General features: G+C 45.1%; 2 protein-coding genes across 4 annotated transcripts in view; one reads left to right on the forward strand and one right to left on the reverse strand.

Annotated features, from left to right (window-relative positions):
• Positions 1–939: 939 nt before the first annotated feature.
• On the forward strand, positions 940–6,679 carry rmdn1 (regulator of microtubule dynamics 1). The gene is made up of 10 exons (XM_062520743.1): positions 940–1,331; positions 2,304–2,409; positions 3,811–3,898; positions 4,395–4,554; positions 5,099–5,188; positions 5,286–5,341; positions 5,442–5,529; positions 5,709–5,739; positions 5,918–6,051; positions 6,454–6,679. Exons 1-10 carry the CDS (start codon positions 1,221–1,223, stop codon positions 6,496–6,498), a joined length of 909 nt encoding a protein of 302 aa, XP_062376727.1. The 5' UTR covers positions 940–1,220; the 3' UTR covers positions 6,499–6,679.
• Positions 6,680–6,998: 319 nt separating this feature from the next.
• The window catches only part of LOC134065722 (NEDD4-like E3 ubiquitin-protein ligase WWP1), a 20,156-nt gene continuing 7,906 nt past the window's right edge, over positions 6,999–19,248 (reverse strand). The window contains exons 8-25 of one of the 3 annotated variants that reach the window (XM_062520742.1): positions 18,993–19,138; positions 17,660–17,951; positions 15,802–15,897; positions 15,153–15,327; positions 14,271–14,325; positions 13,360–13,444; positions 12,837–12,965; positions 12,639–12,708; positions 12,449–12,520; positions 12,228–12,316; positions 11,373–11,532; positions 10,904–11,037; positions 10,597–10,737; positions 10,213–10,333; positions 9,953–10,057; positions 9,708–9,804; positions 9,310–9,382; positions 6,999–9,017 (exon numbers count right to left, since the gene is read on the reverse strand). In XM_062520742.1, the coding sequence (XP_062376726.1) occupies positions 8,918–9,017; positions 9,310–9,382; positions 9,708–9,804; positions 9,953–10,057; positions 10,213–10,333; positions 10,597–10,737; positions 10,904–11,037; positions 11,373–11,532; positions 12,228–12,316; positions 12,449–12,520; positions 12,639–12,708; positions 12,837–12,965; positions 13,360–13,444; positions 14,271–14,325; positions 15,153–15,327; positions 15,802–15,897; positions 17,660–17,951; positions 18,993–19,138 (2,140 nt within the window). In that variant the 3' untranslated portion in view covers positions 6,999–8,917. Of the gene's footprint in view, positions 9,018–9,309; positions 9,383–9,707; positions 9,805–9,952; positions 10,058–10,212; positions 10,334–10,596; positions 10,738–10,903; positions 11,038–11,372; positions 11,533–12,227; positions 12,317–12,448; positions 12,521–12,638; positions 12,715–12,806; positions 12,966–13,359; positions 13,445–14,270; positions 14,326–15,152; positions 15,328–15,801; positions 15,898–17,659; positions 17,952–18,992; positions 19,139–19,248 lie in introns of all 3 variants that reach the window. The other 2 variants (XM_062520741.1, XM_062520740.1) reach the window with 2 other exon arrangements.

The raw sequence follows: 19,248 nt of genomic DNA on the forward strand, positions 1-19,248 counted from the left end.
TAAATTTATTGACATGGTGTTTCGTATAAAAAATGGAATTGGAATTGAATGGCATATTTACCATTACATTACATTTCATTTGGCTGACGCTTTTTAACAAAAGCGACTTACAACATAAAACATTTAGATTTTCAAGAGCACTTCTAACAACAAATAAAAAAAACACAATAAGTGCATCAATGAGTGTAGCCTAATAAGTGCATCAATGAGCGCAATAGGGCTCAGGATCATGACGTGAAAACTTTGCGGGCACACTTTACTATAACTATGGATTTAGGCTACTCCAAACTGTGTGTTCCTGTTACTTTGTTTTTGCCTTCTTGGTCGTAGCCTATGTTTTGTAGTGGGGTAACAGCGCAACCCACGATTTAAGCCTACATTTAATTGTCTAAAACCCAGAAAAGGATGACATTTCTGAGCGACAACATTTTTCGTATTCTTATATTTCCTTATAACTAGCCTATTTAATCTATTTCCTTATTATTTGATCTCATCTTATCTCCAGCTATCAAACTCCTCAACACTACAGAACTGATCTAAAATACTTGTGTTTTTATTATTTATATTAGTTTTTTCCCCTTATTGGTTTGAGCTTCCTCTAATTGAGAACATGTTGTGTAGCAATCACTGTAAAAAATAGGTAGCATCCTTATCTGAGCGAGGGACACTTTTCCAGCACATAATCAATTCATTTTCACGAAACAAATGTATTTAAGTGTCTCGGTGAATATGCAGACAAAAATGGAAACTTTAAGAAAATGTAAAATCCAATCAAACAGAGTTAATTATATTAGCCTACTGGAAGTATTTTTGTGCTTATGCTGGGCACAAAGCCATCGATATGGCTTTCGCTGGGCACAAATCCGGAACTAATAAAAATCAAGACTATGTTTCCACCCGTACTATATTAAGTCACTCTCTGCACTTTATGAGAAATGCGAAATGCTACTCTCAGAGATTGGCAACATACTAACTTTCTTCTTGCCAGATTTGTGTGCGGGTGCATTTGCACTTTATGAAAACTAGACTAGAATAAATAGGACATCAATTTGGCTCGGTGTTAAAATGTAGACCACATTGATGTCAGAAACCGACAGAACAGGGGGCGTTCCACTTTGTCTGCCGGCTGTCTCTCTCGACAACATTGTTAGCTTGTTGGTTCTGAGGGTAGCCTAGTCACTCCTTGCTCACTCTTTGCTGTACTGTAAGATCGGGGAGTCATGGCGACTACAAGCTTCCTACGATCCGTTACCCGGGTCTTCCCTATGAGCAGGACCGCCCGCTCGGCAAGACTAAAACGATCTCTAACTGTTCGAGGACAGACAGCCACTGTAAGTATGTTATGATTGTTCAATGTCAACTAGGAGGAGGTAATGCCCCTCAGTCTGAATGAGTGTATCAATATCTAGGACAAAGGGCATCTGAAAGCTGATCGGCCTTCTGACAACAAAACAGCAGCAAACTATGTCTTTGTTGAAGACGCTCAGTTCTAAATAGGTGGAACGGACGCATTTCACTGAAGACATCCTCTCAAAGTTTTGTCGAATAGCTCATGGCTCTCTGTTTCTGACCGTCACTCAATCTCTCTAGCCCTAGTGGATTTGCTATGTACTTAAGTTTAAGTGCACGAAATCAACTTAGTTTGGTGAGCTTCACTGTAACGCAAGGAAAATGATAAAAATAAAAACAAGGTTGTGACAAGATTAATCATTGGAACAGAGTTGCGAGGTGCAGGACACAGGGCTGCCCCTGTCTGGGTAGTTGGCTCCCAGCCCTGACTTGAGGTTGCCCCAGTCGTATTTGAGGTGTTTGGGGCTATTATCGGTCAGACAGCACAACTCTGGGAAACTGACCCTTGTTCTTGTAAAACTCAACAAAAGCTCTCTTCATTCTTAGATTCACACATAGTTCGTGTGTGTGTGTGTGTGTGTGTGTGTGTGTGTGTGTGTGTGTGTGTGTGTGTGTGTGTGTGTGTGTGTGTGTGTGTGTGTGTGTGTGTGTGTGTGTGTGTATGTGTGTGACACTGTGTGTTTGTGTAACGATGAGCTAACTTTTTGAATGCTTTGTGTGTGTGTGTGTGTGTGTGTGTGTGTGTGTGTGTGTGTGTGTGTGTGTGTGTGACACTGTGTGTTTGTGTAACGATGAGCTTACTTTTTGAATGCTTTGTGTGTGTGTGTGTGTGTGTGTGTGTGTGTGTGTGTGTGTGACACTGTGTGTTTGTGTAACGATGAGCTAACTTTTTGAATGCTGTGTGTGTGTGTGTGTGTGTGTGTGTGTGTGTGTGTGTGTGTGTGTGTGTGTAGGCTGGAGGGGGGCTCTGGTTGCTCTCTGTACCTGCTGTTTGTTATCTGGGGGGTGAGTTGTACCAGAGATTACGGACGGCCGCAACTGTCCACGCACTCAGTCAAGGTGAGCCTCAACACATCAGACACTCCTGCTCATTCACACAAGAGGCCAGTCTCTCTGGCAGCCACCTATAACACCAATGGATGAGCTATGCACCCCCCCCCCCAACCCCACCCCCAATGCCATGCCTGAGATTACTGTAGCTTTGTAGTTATCTGGAATTGTGGGCAGATTAGCCCACATTTCAACAGTCCACAGAAGAGGAAATGTCAGTGTTAAGGGTAGATGTGGTCGGAGCGGTGTGAGGTAGTTGGAAAATAGCACTCAGAAAAAGGATGAAGTAAGACGAGTATTTTTCCCAAATAAGGCCCAATGGGCAAAAGTAATAGAGAAATTAAAAAAAAAAAATTGCTCAAGAAAATAAATAGACTTGATAGTCAAAATAATAATGAATTCAATAATGCAAAGAAATAATACAGTCAACTGTATAGACTAAATACGCGAGTCAATATTCACTACATTGCTGAGTATCTCCAGACATACGTCTCAACATCAAGAACTTCCCTTCAGACTGAAACCATCAGTTTAAGTAAGCCTGAACGCACCCCTCAAATTGGTCCAACACTAAAGTTCAGTAGGGGTGTTTACAGTTAAATAATATAAATACGCTTAAAACAGCACAAAACAACATTCTAAAGACCTAGAAAATAAACAAAATACATACAGTTAATCACTGAAGTTTTGCATAACAAAACAGTGTTACAGCTTAGTTACTTCGTAATTGACCCGGGTTAGGTTAGGTTAGGTTAGGTTTACTTTATTGTCCCCTCAGGGAAACTTGTCTTGCAGTCAGGTAAGCCTGGGTGACCCAGGAAGTGGCAGAATGTTTTTAAACAGACAAGACCATAGATCTAAAAGAAAGACAAGACACAGCATTCACTCCTTTACAAACAGACTGAAGACGCGACAATGGACACCGGTAGGACAAACATTTAACGACTTGATAATGACATTCTATGTGTGAATGATTCTTTAAAGCGGAACATTTATGACACAACGTTGTGTGGTTATTTTAACAGACGTAACGTGATTGAATTGTGAATGTTTTAAACTGTAGGGAGTTGTGAAGTTAGGTGTTGCTTAGCGTATGCCTCGCCGTATAGTGTTTGATGTTAATCTCTAGGCCTATACATATAACAGCTATGGGAGAACGGAGGAAGGGTCTGATGAATGACATGTATGACTGATGATTGTAAACGGTACCAGGATAAACATAGACGCATTCAACTAACATGCAACCCGACATAGACAACGAACATAATGAAGGCAGCGAGGGTGACTACTCGCCCCGTCACAGTCAGGTGATGGCTATGGCAGCTAAGATAAGGATATTTCTCCAGTCCAGTTGTGTAAAGCATATGTAGTGTTGGATTAGTGGTGGATTACTGGTGGGTTTTGTTGCAGTCGAAGAGGTGCTGGAACAGGCTGACTATCTCTACAGCTGTGGGGAAACAGAGAAACTCCACCAGCTCCTGTTGCAGTACAAAAACAGGTACAAAGTTATAATTATACAGGTATGTGTGTGTGTGTGTGTGTGTGTGTGTGTGTGTGTGTGTGTGTGTGTGTGTGTGTGTGTTTAAAGAGAGGATGCAATTATTTGCACAGACGGAGCACACGCTTAAATGTGTGTTGGTGTGACGGAGAAAGCAAAATGCCTCAGGGGTTCATTCGTGCTGGGAGTGAGCATGTGGTTATACCGGTCATCAATGCCCTCTGCTCTACTTTTACCTGACTGATTTCAGGAGTAGTGGTATGGCCTCGGTTTTAGCATTGCCTATAAATCAGCAGAGCAAGACCAAACTCGACTAACAGTCATCGCCATCGAAGACTGGAAAGGCATGCCTACCAGACACACACTGTACCATTTTGCATGCAATACAGTATGGAACATCTACCGCATTAAAGATTCCTTCCTTGAGATGGGGAGGGGGCTTATGTGGAGTTGTTACTGAGACAATACTTACGTACTGTACCTCTCTCTTGATCAGCGACGATGCAGAGTTCCTTTGGCGCCTGGCGCGGGCGTGTCGTGATCTCGCTCTCCTGGCACACGTGGGGGCAGACCAGAAGAAGAAGCTGACCTATGAGGCGTTAGAATACGTCACACGGGCCCTAGAGAAGAACGACGCCTGCTTTGCTGCTCATAAGGTAACCTGCTCCAATGAGCTACTCGTCTACAAGGTGCACTTCACGTAGAGCCGACTACCAGCATGTTACGCCAATCACTGTTCTTGTTACACTTCCAATTACAACAGTGAGTGGTGTAATATACATACTCAATAGTCTTACACAATAAAGTTGTCCTTTTTAACTAAAGGGAATACATTTGAAATCCCTGATTATTTCATCCCTGGCTTTTATTTGTGGTAGCATCACAAGTATTCTGCTTTTTGTCTTACCAAATGAAATTAAATATTGTTTGTCATCAGTCCCACTCACTGTCAGCCTAATCCTCTCTGGTCTCCATGTTGCATTCACTACTGGCAGACTAGTAGTGAGAGTCCAAGTGAGTCATGGAGAGTCAAAAAACTCACTAAGTCCAGTTAAGAAGAGAACACAAGCGTCTGCGTTTCACATTTTCAGATGTTTGCATACATAATCTCTTGTTCAAAGCAGTTTCAAAGAACAAACGTGTGCTTGCTATGTCTGAATATCATGTCTGAATAACTGAGTGTTTTTTTCTGTGGGCCAGTGGTATGCGGTGTGCCTGAGTGATGTTGGCGATTACGAAGGAGTCAAAGTGAAAATTGGGAACTCCTACATCATTAGAGAACATCTGGAGGTGGGCATATTCATGTAGTACACAATTTCCTTTCCATCATGGTGGGGAATAATCAGATTGAGGAGAAAAAAAATGAACTTATTTTTGTCTCCTGCAGAGGGCAGTACAGCTCAACCCCAAAGATGCCACTTCTTTACACATACTTGGCTACTGGTAGGTAGCTTGTGCCCTTTTCACTGATCTAACATATTACATGGGATGTGCTGTATTCAAGGGCAAAATAGCAGTAGCATGGTTTGTTTTTACCTGACAGGTGCTTTGCCTTTGCGGAGCTTCCTTGGTACCAACGCAAAGTAGCGGCTATGATATTTGCCTCTCCACCCACAGCCACATTTGAGGAGGTAAATTAAATTTAAATAACCCAATCATTTATGTACGTAAGCAACTTTTCTATTCGAATAGACTGGTGTAATCGTCGGATAGCTTTAGGCCAAGACAAGGAATAATAGGAAATGGAAGGGCATTGTTAGATCTTAGTGTTTTCTAAACTGATGTTCCTTTCTGTTCTTAATTATTTCAGGCCCTCGCCTTTTTCCAGAAAGCAGAGGAAGGTACTGCTCAGCACTGACACATCATTGTCTACTTATCTGTCATCACTTTTCTGCCCTTCTTGGCCATCACATACCACACCCATCTAACATACTGTATCGTCACTCTTATGAATCCGCCAAGCAAATCTGGCTGTTGTCTGATGGATAACAGACTACTTCTATTTCCCTCTTGATGCAGTGGATCCTAACTTTTACAGCAAGAACCTGCTGATGATGGGCAAGGCCTACATGATGATGAAGGACAATGGGAATGCGGTGGCATGGCTGATCAGGGCGCGAGATTATGCCCCTCACACAGAAGAAGATAAACAGGTGCCATCTCCATTCTGCACCAGTAGTGGGCCGTTCACCCCACGATAACTATAACGATAACGGAAAGTGACCAATGACCATGTCGTTATAGTTTGTGTGGAGTTGCCTTTGACACTTCAGCTTCACATAGCTCCAATATCATGACTCAAATTCATCATTTGTGGCTTAGTCTACCCCATATCTACTTTAGTTTTATCATCATTTATGCTGGGACCACCACTGTTGTCAATCAATGATTATAGAACTGAACTTTTGTTTCCTGGGGTCTAATGAAATGGTACCTTTACACCAATATACAATAGTCAGATGTAACACAATGCAGAACACAATGCGTATTCCTTTTCAGCAAGAACTTATTTCAAATTGTGATATCTGGATAAAAAGTGTCTATTTTCCTCTCAGGTGCATAAAGAGGCTGTGGATCTTCTCAAGAAGCTCAACGTGTGATGTATCCCTCCTGAAGAGGAGCCTGTCCCTGCATAAAGCGACTCGGCGCCAGTTGTTGATTTCAGCCTGTTTCTCATGTTACCGCCCTGTAAATCTGCCTTAATGTTTTCTGTCCCAAAGTGATGAATGGTTTACAAACTTCCCTTAACTTTTGAAATGAAATAAAATAGTAATTTTGTAACACCTCTGGTTGCACAAATCTCTCATGAGCTCAGTATGGAAATCAGTTTCCTCGCCCCACCCTCCTCTTCCCCCTAGAATCCTCTGGGCTTCCTTTAAATATCTCGACACCACATTTTGCATTACATTACGTTAATTCATTAAGCAGATATTTTTAAGTGATTTGTATACGTGAATTATATTACAAGGGTCAGTATCTCCTGTGCAACTTGGGCTTAAGTGCCTTGCTCAAGGGCACAACGGTGGAGCCCGGGAACTGAACCCACAACTTGTCTGGCGCCCCAACACCATGCTCCACACAAGCAAAGGCAGAGACCTGCTGGTCGGACACATTTATTAAGTACATGTCTTCCACAGGCAGATCCAACCAAGAGAAAAATCACTCCCAACAGATTGACAGCCAACAGGGTTTTGGTGAATCCTGAGCACAGCGCACCCCCCACCATTTTTTTTTGTTTTGTTGTTGTGTCTCCATTCATTCAACCAATCAATTAATCAATCAGTCAGTCAATCAATCAATCCATTAAAATGGGTAAAGCAGATTAAAAATGAATATTTTATACACATCTCCAGCAAGGGTCAGTCTGTACAGTGTCTATCTACAGCTGATATGTTACACTGGGTTTCTGAGTACGCAAGAGTGTGAGAGAGAGTGTGTGTGTGTGTGTTACGCAGGACGAGAGGGTCAATGGCCAGACCAGGCAGCTTCGCTTGATGGGCGAGATCTGCTCTGCTCCCCATACAATCATTTGTTATTGTCATTGTTTTCAGGGAGAAACGAGAGTCTTGTTGTTATTTGTTGCTTTTGAGAGCCACCAGTGTGGGGGGTGGGGTGGGGGGGGGTTGTGGGGTAGTCTGGGAAGGGGCAAGGTGGCCAGCAGGAGCACTCATCAGAGGAGGCATGATCAGACGCAGCGCATCCTGCTGGTCCGCACCGCAGTCAGGAGGAGCATGGGGGTGTTGGGCTGTCCTTGTGGAGCCACCGCCGCCGCCAGGGAGAGATTTCACATTTCAGACCAGACAGCAGGGAAAAAAAATCAAAACAACAACAACAACAACAAAAAAACTAGAGTCCTTTTGCGTTGAAGTGGAAATGGTGAACACTGTGAAGCGGCGCGTTGGCGTGGAAACAGGCACATTACTGCTCTGGTGTGGGTTTGTAGACGAGAGAGTGTGAGAGTGTGTGTGTGTGTGTGTGTGTGTGTGTGTGTGTGTGGCGTTGCTACACGACAACACCATATGAGACCAGCAAAACAATGTTCAGAGGTCCTTAGATCATGACCTCAAAGCCTTAGCACACATCTCACACAGCGAACGTCCCCTCCAGTATCCAACGATGTAGTGACCAATTGGATACTGGTCTTCTTTGGTGTGTGTATGTGTGTGTGTGTGTGAATGTATCTATTCTTGCGTTAGAGATGCTGTTTGTGTGTATAGTTGCATTAGAGACAGTGCTTATAGTTAGTATCCTGACCACAGTGGACAGGGTGTCGTCCTCACAAATTAACACACAGCCAAAGCAGGGACAAGGAGATGATGACGACACACACACACACAAACATGGCCACAGCACAAACACACACCCAGACAGAGAACACACACACACTTCACCCACACACATACATACATACAAACTTAGTAAGGCCACCGCAGAACTGTACACTCACCTTTGTACAGCTCCCTTTTCACACACATGAATACACACACACACACACAGACACACACAGACATATATATATGTATATATACATATATATATACATATATATACACACACACACCCCTCAGTGCGGTGTTGAATACTGTTTGGAGGGGGTGGCAGCAGCAACAAGATCAGCTGTCAGTCATACGGTCTCAGTAGCTCTATAAAACTAGAGCCAAGCACTGAGTTTCACTACTTTCTCTCTCAAACACACACACACATATTCACACACATACATTCACACACACACAGACCATCTCACTCACACACCTGTTCGGCCAGGCAGAGTCTTTTCAGGAGAAGCGCGGGAGCGTTTGCTTGCATAATCACAGCCAGACACAGGGGAGGAGTAGAAGAGCTAAAAATCACTAACATGAGGTTGCCGATTAAGATTTTGGTTTGAAATGTGAGAATAGCTTATGTACATTGGTAAATATCTGTGCAATTCTTTTCCTTTTGGTGAGTGGGGTGGGGAAGAAGGACAGCTGGGGGACACGGGGCACGGGGTGTGTGTGTGGGGGGGGTCTAGGGGGAGGGTTACTCCTGGCCGAAGCCTTCCGTCTCCTCAATGGCGAAGAGCAGCTTCTCCTTTAACTGCTCGTAGCTCTTGTAGGGAGGCAGATCCAGCCTGTTGAAACTGATGGGAGGAAACAAACAACAAAAAAAGTTGCATCACAGACGAGTCTTGTGTTTACAGCAAGCAAACAAATAAATAAATAAACAAACAAGTTAAGATGTGTCAGATTTCAATACGTGCTTCATCCCAGCAAAGCCTGACATGATTTCTTAAGGCTTAGCTACATTTGTGTCATGTTTCTGTTGTTGTATCAATATCATGAACTACAAGGTTATGAAAGGGGGCCAAACAAAGCAAAACAAAAAAAAAAACACTGAGGTCAAAGGTCAAGACTAAGAGGCGCCATACTGACCAGGTGTGACTGCGAGGAAGCCAGGTGTCCTTCCCAACCTTCTCTATGCAGAACTTCTGTGGACCATTGCTGCCTGCAAGGGGAGAGGAAAGCACATAGTAGTGAGAAAAACAGAGAAATAGATCAGAAATACAGCCCATAATGCTATTCGACCTCTGATGTTGCCCAATAAGAAGTCCCAAAGCTGCCATCTTTGCCCAAATAAGGAGATCCGGGTAACATCTTTGCCTAAATAAGGAGATCCGGGTAATATAACATCTTTGCCCATATGAGGAGATCCCGGTCTCCTTATACAGGCAGAAATGGCAGCTTCGGGGCATTTTTGTAGGCGGACTTCAGGGGTGAACGGTAAAAGACAGAGAAAGAGGGAGAGAAAGGGAAGTCCTATGCTGGGTTACCCATGAGCTCAGCGAAGCCCCCTAGTGGCAGTCGGCACGTCCCCGTCACAAACTGCATCAGTCGGAGACGCACCTCATTGTCCACCTCCTTCACAAACTGCGGACACACAAAAGGGTAAGTTAGACACAGGTATGACCACCACATGCACGTACGTACGCACATGTCATGTTGTAAGTGGCTTTGGTTAAAAAAGCGTCCGCCAAATGTAATGTAATGTAATGTTTTCGTCTGAGTATCTGCATACCTGCCAAAACCACATGATCTGTTTGCTGTTCCGTGTGTAGTGGCGATATACGGTGTTCCTCTGCCAGTCCTGCAGGTCAACCTCTTGCATTCCACAGAGCATCACCTAACACACACACACACACACACACACACACACACACACACACACACACACACACACACACACAAACTTTAGTCTAGTAGGTGTTTGTACTTTGTAGGTAAATGTACTTGTGTGTACATATATTGTGTTTTTGTATTTGTGTGTGAGCCAGTCACCTCCAGCTCCTTCTCATCAAAGTACTGCAGCCACTGGAGGGGCACCACTTCATTGAAGCCATCCAGGAAGGCTTTAGTCTGGCCCTCCACCCCTCGAGAGAAGCGCCACTCCGCCATCAACCTATGAACCACACACACACAAGGGGAGTCAATCGCAAAGCAACTGTACTACACAGACAGGGTGCAGCTTCCCAGCAATAGTCCACATGGAGTTGCCGACCAATGAGCTGCTTTGTTAACATTTCAGAGAGCTGAGGAGCCTATCCCATGGGAGCCTGTACTGTACGTACCCAAGGTACTGTATGTACTGTACCTACCCAAGGTACTGTATGTACGGACCCAATGTACTGTATGTACGTACCCAATGTACTGTACTGTACGTACCCAATGTACTCCTCTTTGTTCTCCTCAGTCACCAGCACGTTGGCACCGTCGGGCTTCAGGTCGTGAGACGTGATCTTGCCCAAGATCTCCATGTCCACTGAGAAGTACATCTCCAAGCCACACTCTTCTATATTGTTATCCCTGACACAAACACACACACACACACAAACATACATAATGTTAATACTTTAAAAATAGACAAATCAAATACATACATATGCCAGTTCACAAATGTAGCTTTCATTTCAGTGAAGGGCATCTCTCTGTGTGTGTGTGTGTGTGTGTGTGTGTGTGTGTGCGGGTGTACCTGATCCAGATGAGAGAGTTGTAGAACTCGGGGTCGATGGACTCCAGGTCTTTGAGGATAAGCTTCTTGTTGAGCATGCGCTTGTAGAAGGGCAAGGAGAAGCCTGTATCGATGAACTTGCCATGGAACAGGGCCTACGGACAGACAAACGGACAGAGGGTCAGAGAAAGACAGACCGAGAGGCCACAAAGGGGCATGTGTGGTCAGTAGCCCATTTAGCAAAAGGCTGTGAGTTTAGCGAAACTACAACTATAATCTTTGAGTCTGCCATGTCTCAGGCTCTCTATTAATACAATTTTGTCAAGGCCCAAGTTGTGTGTGTAATATGCATGATTATGTGTCTGGATGCACTAAAGGACACCAGACTAGGATTAAGTGGCTGGTAGGTAGGTAGGTGTGTGTGTGTGTGTGTACTGAACTCTTCTATGCAAACAGCCTCCCTGTCCTAGTTGAGATTGAGCCCCCTTACCATGGCGATGAAGCGGCCAATGAAGCAGAAGTAGGCCAGATGGTCGGGGTTGATGGTGGAGGCTGGGTTGATCTGCAGACAGTAGTTACTCTTCCCCGCATACTCAAACAGACAGTACATCGGATTCAGCACCTCGTGAGACAACAGGAAAAACCACTCCCTGCCACAGACAGACCGAAAGGAACATGGATATGTCAATTCACATACGGTAAACACTCAGTCACACACACCCTTCTGTTTAAATAAAACAAATTCTCAATAAACAGTTTCACAAAAGATGAATGTTATTACAACTGTTAAACTGCAATAAGCACTGTTGACCACAAATCAGGTTACTTTAGTGAATCTGTGTGTTTTATGCATGCTTTCTAATTTCTTGTCTCTGTTCAAATGTTCTGTATCTGTATTTCTGTATGTCGTATCCAATGGAATGAATGCAATGCTTTGGCAATGTTAGTGCCCATTTCTCAAGCCAATAAAACATGTTAGCATTTGAAAATGAATTTGAGACAAACGGAAGGGAGGAAAAGGAAAACACAGACTGACACAGTATGTCAGTGCAGTCCTTGTCAGCAGGATTTCCTTCACTCACTCAACTGTTCAAACCATACAATCTTGGTACAGCAAGGTCACTGTGTTGGCAGCCCGGATGCTAACAGGTCATTGGTAACGTGTGCATTTGTTCAGGCAAGAGGAAGTATTGGCATCAGAGAAGGCTACAGAGTAAGGTGTATCTTAATGTGGGTCAGGGAGTTTGCACACGTGTACTGTAGCTTTCCATAGCTCTCGTCAGGCGGATATTAGAGATGGCACAAATCCAGGGTGGTGTATTTGTGTGAGTATGTGAGCACTGACCTTGCAAGGCCACCATAGTCCAGTCCCTCTTCTCCTCTGAAGATCACATATAGTCTCCGCCTCAGGTCATAGGGCTTCAAAGCCATGATCTGCACAGACAGACAGACATTTTGAAATTAAATAATAATATATAAAAAAAAAATAGTTGGCTTAAAGAATCGTATCAAAGCTCAAAACTTTGTGTGCGTGTGTGTGTATGTACATGATTTCGGACAACTCACCTGTTGGAAGGAGTCTTCAAACAGTGTCTGTCTGGAGACTGTGATCTTCACATGGCTGGGTAGCGCATTGGACTGCAGACAAAAAGCACAGTGCTATTTTCACAGGTAGTCAGGCCACAAGGGGAGTCCTCCCCAAGGTGCTCTGACAGCGAGAGAGGAGCCGGAGCTACAGTAGGTGTGCAAGTCTTACCTGGCATAGGTAGCGGAAGTGAGCGAGCTTCCATCTGAAACTACGCTCATAGGCAATCTGAGGACCTTTACTGCTCCTGGAAGAAAGACCCACATTACATTTCTTGCATTTTCTCTCTCACACACACACACACACACACACACATGTGAACACCAGAGATGGGTATACCAAGTGGTACAGGAAAACAAACTAGCGTACACTGATGATTTGCCAGTGCGTGGATCACTGAATGTTGTGGTCCTCGTGTTGTGATCCACGAAGTAGCGGACGCCCTCACGCGTGTATCTGATCTCCCAGCCTTCCGGCAGGGGCTCCTCGTTCTGCAGCCTGAGAGAGAGAAAGAGAGAAAGAGAGAGAGAGAGAAAGAAAGAAAGAGAGAAAGAGAGAGAGAGAGAAAGAAAGATAGAAAGAGAAAGAGAGAAAGAAAAAAAGAAAGGAGAGAGAGAAAAAGAAAGAAAGAAAGGAGAGAGAGAAAGAGAAAGAAAGAGAGAAAGAAAGAAAGAAAGAAAGAAAGAGAAAGAGAGAGAGAAAGAAAGAGAGAAAGAAAGAGAAACAGAGAAAGAAAGAAAGAAAGGAGATATAGAGAAAGAAAGAAAGAAAGAAAGAAAGAAAGAAAGAAAGAAAGAAAGGGATTTAAAAAGTGATCCTATAATAAAATGTGGAACAGTAGGCGCCCCAGATGCCTGATGAGGATGGCTTGTGTCAAGAGGATGGCGCTCACCCTTGTGTGCGAGGATCCTCCCACTGGGTGGTTTTTGTGCTGTGGTTGACAAAGTACACACGGTCATTGGAGTCCACACGCCGCTCTACAAACACACAGACACAGAAATGCAACCATTACGTCTGAAGCCTGGTACAGGTACTGAGGTACAAACACATATACCCCACATAAGGAAAGGGCCATATTTATAGACCTATTACATATAGACGCATCAATACCTCCCAGACAAACACAACACATCCCAGATAAATGATTTTAGGTAAATCAATCGTCACAGCAGACATGCAGAACCTCAGAACAACACAAGGACACAAGGGTCATTCCCTGTCAAATCAGACAGAATTCAGGAAAAAGGTCGGTGCACCATTTCCCTCAAAGTTCCTCAAAGTTGGTCTACACCAAGAAAAAAACAAGACCTGTAACACTTTTGTTACATTCCAATGATTTCCAAAATCTAAGACCTAATAGAAAACCAATGGGTACACCACACTGACATTTAATGGTTGATGCATACTGAGAACATGTTTGTCTTCCATCCAACAAAGTTTAGGCTAGCTACGAATAATACTGTTGAAAATATTACTGCCCAAAACATTGCTTCCCAGGCCATGTGGCTGCAAAACCTTGGGACCCAATTCATGATATAGACAAGGTTTCAACTACATCTGAGATGGTGCAGCAACAAACTTATCTGATTCAATACAGAATGACCCTCAAGAGACAAGACAATGGACCAGACGTGCAGCCAGAGATGAAGATGAATAGAGATAAACAGAGAGAGAGAGAGAGAGAGAGAGAGAGACAAAGAGAGAGAGAAAGAGAGAGAGAGAGAGGGAGAGAGAGAGAGAGAACAAGAGAGACAGAGAGAGAGACAGAGTGTGTAAATCCTGCAGAAGACGAGAGTTGCTTACCCCATCCAGGAGGTAGAGGACCCAGTGGGTCATTCTCCACGGACATCATAGAGGCCTGGTAACAAATAACAGCAACACACACCTCCATTAGCCTTCCGAAGCTAAAAACCAAAGACTTTCACCTTTACTTTCCTGACCCTCTACTACCCACGTCATCTAGAACCATTACTCACCTGAGCTAATCACTAGTGACGAGATTATCTTATTATTCACCTGCAAACCAATCAGCCACCAACACATCAAGTATCTGTACTTAGCAGTAACACGTATCAAGTTACAGTAAGCGACAAGGCAAGAGCCCATAGGAGCCTTAAAGTGTGGCCAGGAACAGGGGAGGAATAGATGAACTCTGACCTCTGTCCCCATCACTGCCCAAAGACTGTAATGACAAGCGTGTGAACCCAGGCACTCCTCTCCCTCTATCCACCCTCTTGAAATGGATGTTTAACACAATCAACATGATTAACATGAGACCGGACACTACTGTGACTGGCTGTTTGACATGCTCGGATTGGCTGCCTGATTCTGTCAAAAGGTTGTGGGCTCCGCTCTGATTGGCTGTCTGATTCAGTCAAAAGGTTGTGCGCTCCGCTCTGATTGGCTGTCTAAAGCCCACTTCACACCAAAGATTCCCGACGCGACGAGACTGAGTTGCAGCGGTGTGAATTAGAAGTTGCACGTAGTTGCAAGCCGTTGCAAGCCGTCTCAGTGCATTAAACACGTTGAGTCGCAGTCGCAAGGTTTTAGAACGTCGCGGCTCGTCTTGTTGGGAGTCTTTGGTCTGAATCCTACTTAAGTCAAACAAAGGCTGTGTTCTCTGCTCCGATTGGCTGTGCTCGTGTGGTGGTGGTGGTGGTGCGCGGCACTGTGATTGGCTCTTACGGAGTAGAGGTATCTCTGGTTGATCTGGTGCATGGCTCCCTGCAGTTGGCTGCGCTGCGACTGCCACTGCTCGAAGTTGCGCACAGACTCCATGGTGGGCCTCTGCCAGGTGGTGGTGCGTGTGTTGTGGTCTACGTAGTAAATCCTGCCGCGGTCGTCCACACGCCTCTCCCAGCTGCACACACACAGTCCAGTCATCGAAAAACGTTTACAGTTACATCACAGCGTTTGGCGGACACGTTCATCCAAAGCCACTTAATAAATTAAAATAAATGGTCAATCAAGCCACAGTTCGACTAGGACATGTTAGTGCCGCAATAATGCATCTCCCCACTTAAAAAAAAAAACTTGCAAACACACACACTCACACACACTCATGCGCACACACACACACTCGCACACTCGCACACTCATGCGCACACTCACACACACCAAAACATATAGCACTAAGACATTTCAGAAATGTTTGTGCTTGAGGTTATCAGAAATGTTAAAAGCTGCATACGACTATGCATTTGAAAATATTTCAAAACAGACAGGCCTGCTCCGGAATTCTGGCACAGTGCCCAGGCAGTGAGGCCTGCTGACCGCTCGAGCCAGCAGCAGAGTATATGGGCACTGGGCAGGACTGAAGACCGACTGGACTCACCCCGGCGGGAGCGGCTGTGGTCTTTCCCACGTGGTGGTGCGCGTGTTGTGGTCGACGTAGTACGTCCTTCCGTGAGGATCCTTCCTCTGCTCCCACCTGAAGCCGAGAGGTCACAGAGGTTAACAGAGGTCACACACATCCATGGCACCAGGCCATGACCCCTCCACCAGGTCAGCGAGTGTCTGACCGGCCGGACAAGGCAGCGTGAACACCGCGAGAGGATGAAACTCGCTCTGAATGTTCATGTGCAGTCAGGCATGGCCGGCTTATTGCACTCTGCCTGCAATGCAGTGGATATGCAGTAGGTCATACAGGGCAGGTCAAGACTCAAGACTGGAATGCACTAGAATGCGGCATAGCTTTGCTTTTTTTTCTTTTTGCTTCACACCATACCTACTGTGAAGCATGGTGGGGGCAACATTATGTTTTGGGGATGTTTCTCTTCAGCGGGGACTGGGCAATTGGTCAGGATAGAAGGGAAAATGGATGCTGCCAAGTACACCCAAATTCTTGAGGAAAACCTGCATCCCTCTCCTAGACAGCTGAGGATGGGGAGGTCATTCGCCTTCCAACATGACAATAATCCTAAACATACTGCCAAAAGAACAAAGCAGTGGCCTAAGGATAGGATGGTGAATATCCTTGAGTGGCAAAGTCAGAGCCCTGACTTAAATCCTATAGAAAATCTGTGGATTGACTTGAAGAGAGCAGTCCATTGCCATTCCCTACAGAATTTGAATAAATTTGAACATTTTTGCACGGAAAATATATCCAAACAGATTGATGGCTGTAATGAAAGCAAAAGGAAGCTTTACAAAGTATTAAGTCAGGGGTATGATGACTTTTCCAACCCTGTTATTCTAGTTTTTAATTTTTTATTAATTTTCAGAACTGCTGACTTTTTTTTCATTATTTTGATGTTGTACAGCTAAATTTGTTAATAAAACTGGAAAAGATTTTTTTAAAAATGGGTTTGATTTCAGGCTGTAAGACAAAAAAAGTAACTATTTCAAAAGGGTATGATGACTTTCTATAGGCACTGTATACAGAATGTGTGTGTGTGTGTGTGTTTGTGTGTTTGTGTGTGTATGTATGTAGCACCTTTCACACTGCCGAATATAACGCTAAATCAGCCGAATTCAATGTTGTTCCTTTCACACTGACCGACACGGGGAGGGGAGTCAACCCGCCTCGGCAATTGAGCCCGTCTCGAGGGGTAGTATTATTGCCGAGATGGGCTCAGTGTGAGAGGAACAGGTCAACCCCGCTATTAGGGGTGTGTGACTGATTACATATTTGGCAAGGCAGGAGGTTAAAATACAGGAAACACACAAGAGATGAGGACAACTTTAGGTGCAGTGTCCACCAATCGCATTTTTTACACAGAGCGCCCTGAACCTCCTTTTCTCAGGGCTTCGGTCAAGTGTTTGTTTATTGTTGCTATGTTACCAAAACCGTCTGCTGCCAGCACGTCTTTCTGGAACGTTTGCCTAATCATTAGGAGATAATGCTAATGCTAGCCCTATTGCTAGCTAACTAGCCAACGAGCTAACTGAAATGGCAGCAGTCATAGAAACTAAACCACGTAGCACTAGCATGACAGTTGTGTTTATCAGTTTATCTCCGAGATCCAAGGCATGCTTCACGTCATTGTTCACTCCCAAATTGCACGTGACATGCTGCTAGGCAACGCCTCCCAAAACTCGCCTCTGAACTCGGCTTCAGGCAACCCGGGACCAAAACACGTCTACCTTTCACACTGCGAAATCCCCCTGAACCCGCTATTTCTGTAACGCTAATGTATCGTTTCTCAGTCTGAAAAGGGCTTATGTGTGTATGTGTGTGTGTGTGCATGTACCCTGGAGGAAGAGGCTCTGTTGTGACTGCGTTGGGGGTCTGCTGGCGCGGTTTGGCTGCTTGGTTTGCTTGCGAGGAGCCATTGGAGCCGGTGGCTGGTGAAGGGGACGAGGAGCTGCCAGCGGCGGCTGCAGCGGCTGCGTTGGCTGCCTCCGGGGCAGGAGAGGAAGAGGAGGAAGAGGAGGGAAGAGGGGCCGGTGGGTCTGCAGCTGCCGCCTCGCGCTCTTCGTCTGAACTACCGGCAACTGGCATCTCCTCCGTGCATGCTGCCACAGCACTGTCTGAGCCATTTACTACAGAGAGAGAGAGAGAGAGAGAGAGACACACACAGAGAAACAGAGAGAGAGAGAGGGAGGGAGAGAGAGAGACAGTGAGAGAGAGACACACACAGAGAAACAGAGACAGAGGGAGAGAGAGGGAGAGAGAGACAGTGAGAGAGAGAGAGCGAAATGGACAGAGAGAGAGAGAGGTGTGGAGAGAGGGAGAGCGAGTCAGAGGTTAATGAATGGGTGAGTGACTGGCTGAGCTGATAACCATAACTGTTGTTATAACTAACATTATAACAGAAGACTTACAGAGTGAAAACTATGTTCATAGGTGACTATTATGGCAGATCCATGTGACTGGTGTTAATTCAGCTCATCTGACACTGTATAAGGTAGGCTAGCATCTACTACCACAAGGTTTCTTTTTAACACTAGCTGCTTTCAGATATTCATGAGTCTCATCAGGTCCCTTACTACAGGTGTATTAATCAAGCACCATCCATGCAGCCAGTCTGCATTGATAATCAAGGTGCTTGATTAATACACCTGTAGAAAGGGACTTGATGATGCCAAGTAGTTGGGAAAATATCTGAACAATGTCACTAATGTGATTCTTGCTGTGGATAGAAACACTCCCTAAATGACTAAAAGACTACCTCACCTATCCAAGAGACTACATGACTACAAGGTCACCTCACCTATCCGAGTGGCTGCATGACTAGAAGGTCGCCTCACCTATCCGAGTGGCTGCATGACTAGAAGGTCGCCTCACCTATCCGAGTGGCTGCATGACTAGAAGGTCGCCTCACCTATCCGAGTGGCTAAATGACTAGAAGGTCGCCTCACCTATCCGAGTGGCTAAATGACTACAAGGTTGCCTCACCTATCTGAGTGGCTAAATGACTAGAAGGTTGCCTCACCTATCTGAGTGGCTAAATGACTAGAAGGTTGCCTCACCTATCCGAGTGGCTAAATGACTAAAAGGTCGCCTCACCTATCCATGGGGCTAAATGACTAGAAGGTCACCTCACCTATCCAAGGGGCTAAATGACTAGAAGGTCGCCTCACCTATCCGAGGGGCTGCATCGCTGTCGGTCTGCATGGGGACGGGCGCGGCCTGGTGGGAGGGTGAGGAGTCAGTGTCTCCGTTGACGATGGGGGCAGAACTCGTGTCACTACAGGCAGAGCTGTCCACCCCATTGGAGCCACACCCACTGCAAGAGCAAGCACAAACAAAGCACCATTCGTCAGAGTTGGAGAATTGGGTCGGGTAGTCAGGGAAATATGAACATCAGTGTCTCCAATGGATCAAAAGAGTACCGTG

This window comes from Sardina pilchardus, chromosome 19, assembly GCF_963854185.1.
Source record: "Sardina pilchardus chromosome 19, fSarPil1.1, whole genome shotgun sequence".
NCBI classification, from domain to species: Eukaryota; Metazoa; Chordata; class Actinopteri; order Clupeiformes; family Clupeidae; genus Sardina; species Sardina pilchardus.

Bases quoted from the DNA above. Each gene is read 5' to 3' on its own strand.
- rmdn1 (XM_062520743.1), top strand. From the start codon at position 1,221: ATGGCGACTACAAGCTTCCTACGATCCGTTACCCGGGTCTTCCCTATG. The intron at 5,189-5,285 runs GTGGGCATATTC...TGTCTCCTGCAG, and splicing joins TCATTAGAGAACATCTGGAG to AGGGCAGTACAGCTCAACCC. The intron at 5,740-5,917 runs GTACTGCTCAGC...CTCTTGATGCAG, and splicing joins TTTCCAGAAAGCAGAGGAAG to TGGATCCTAACTTTTACAGC.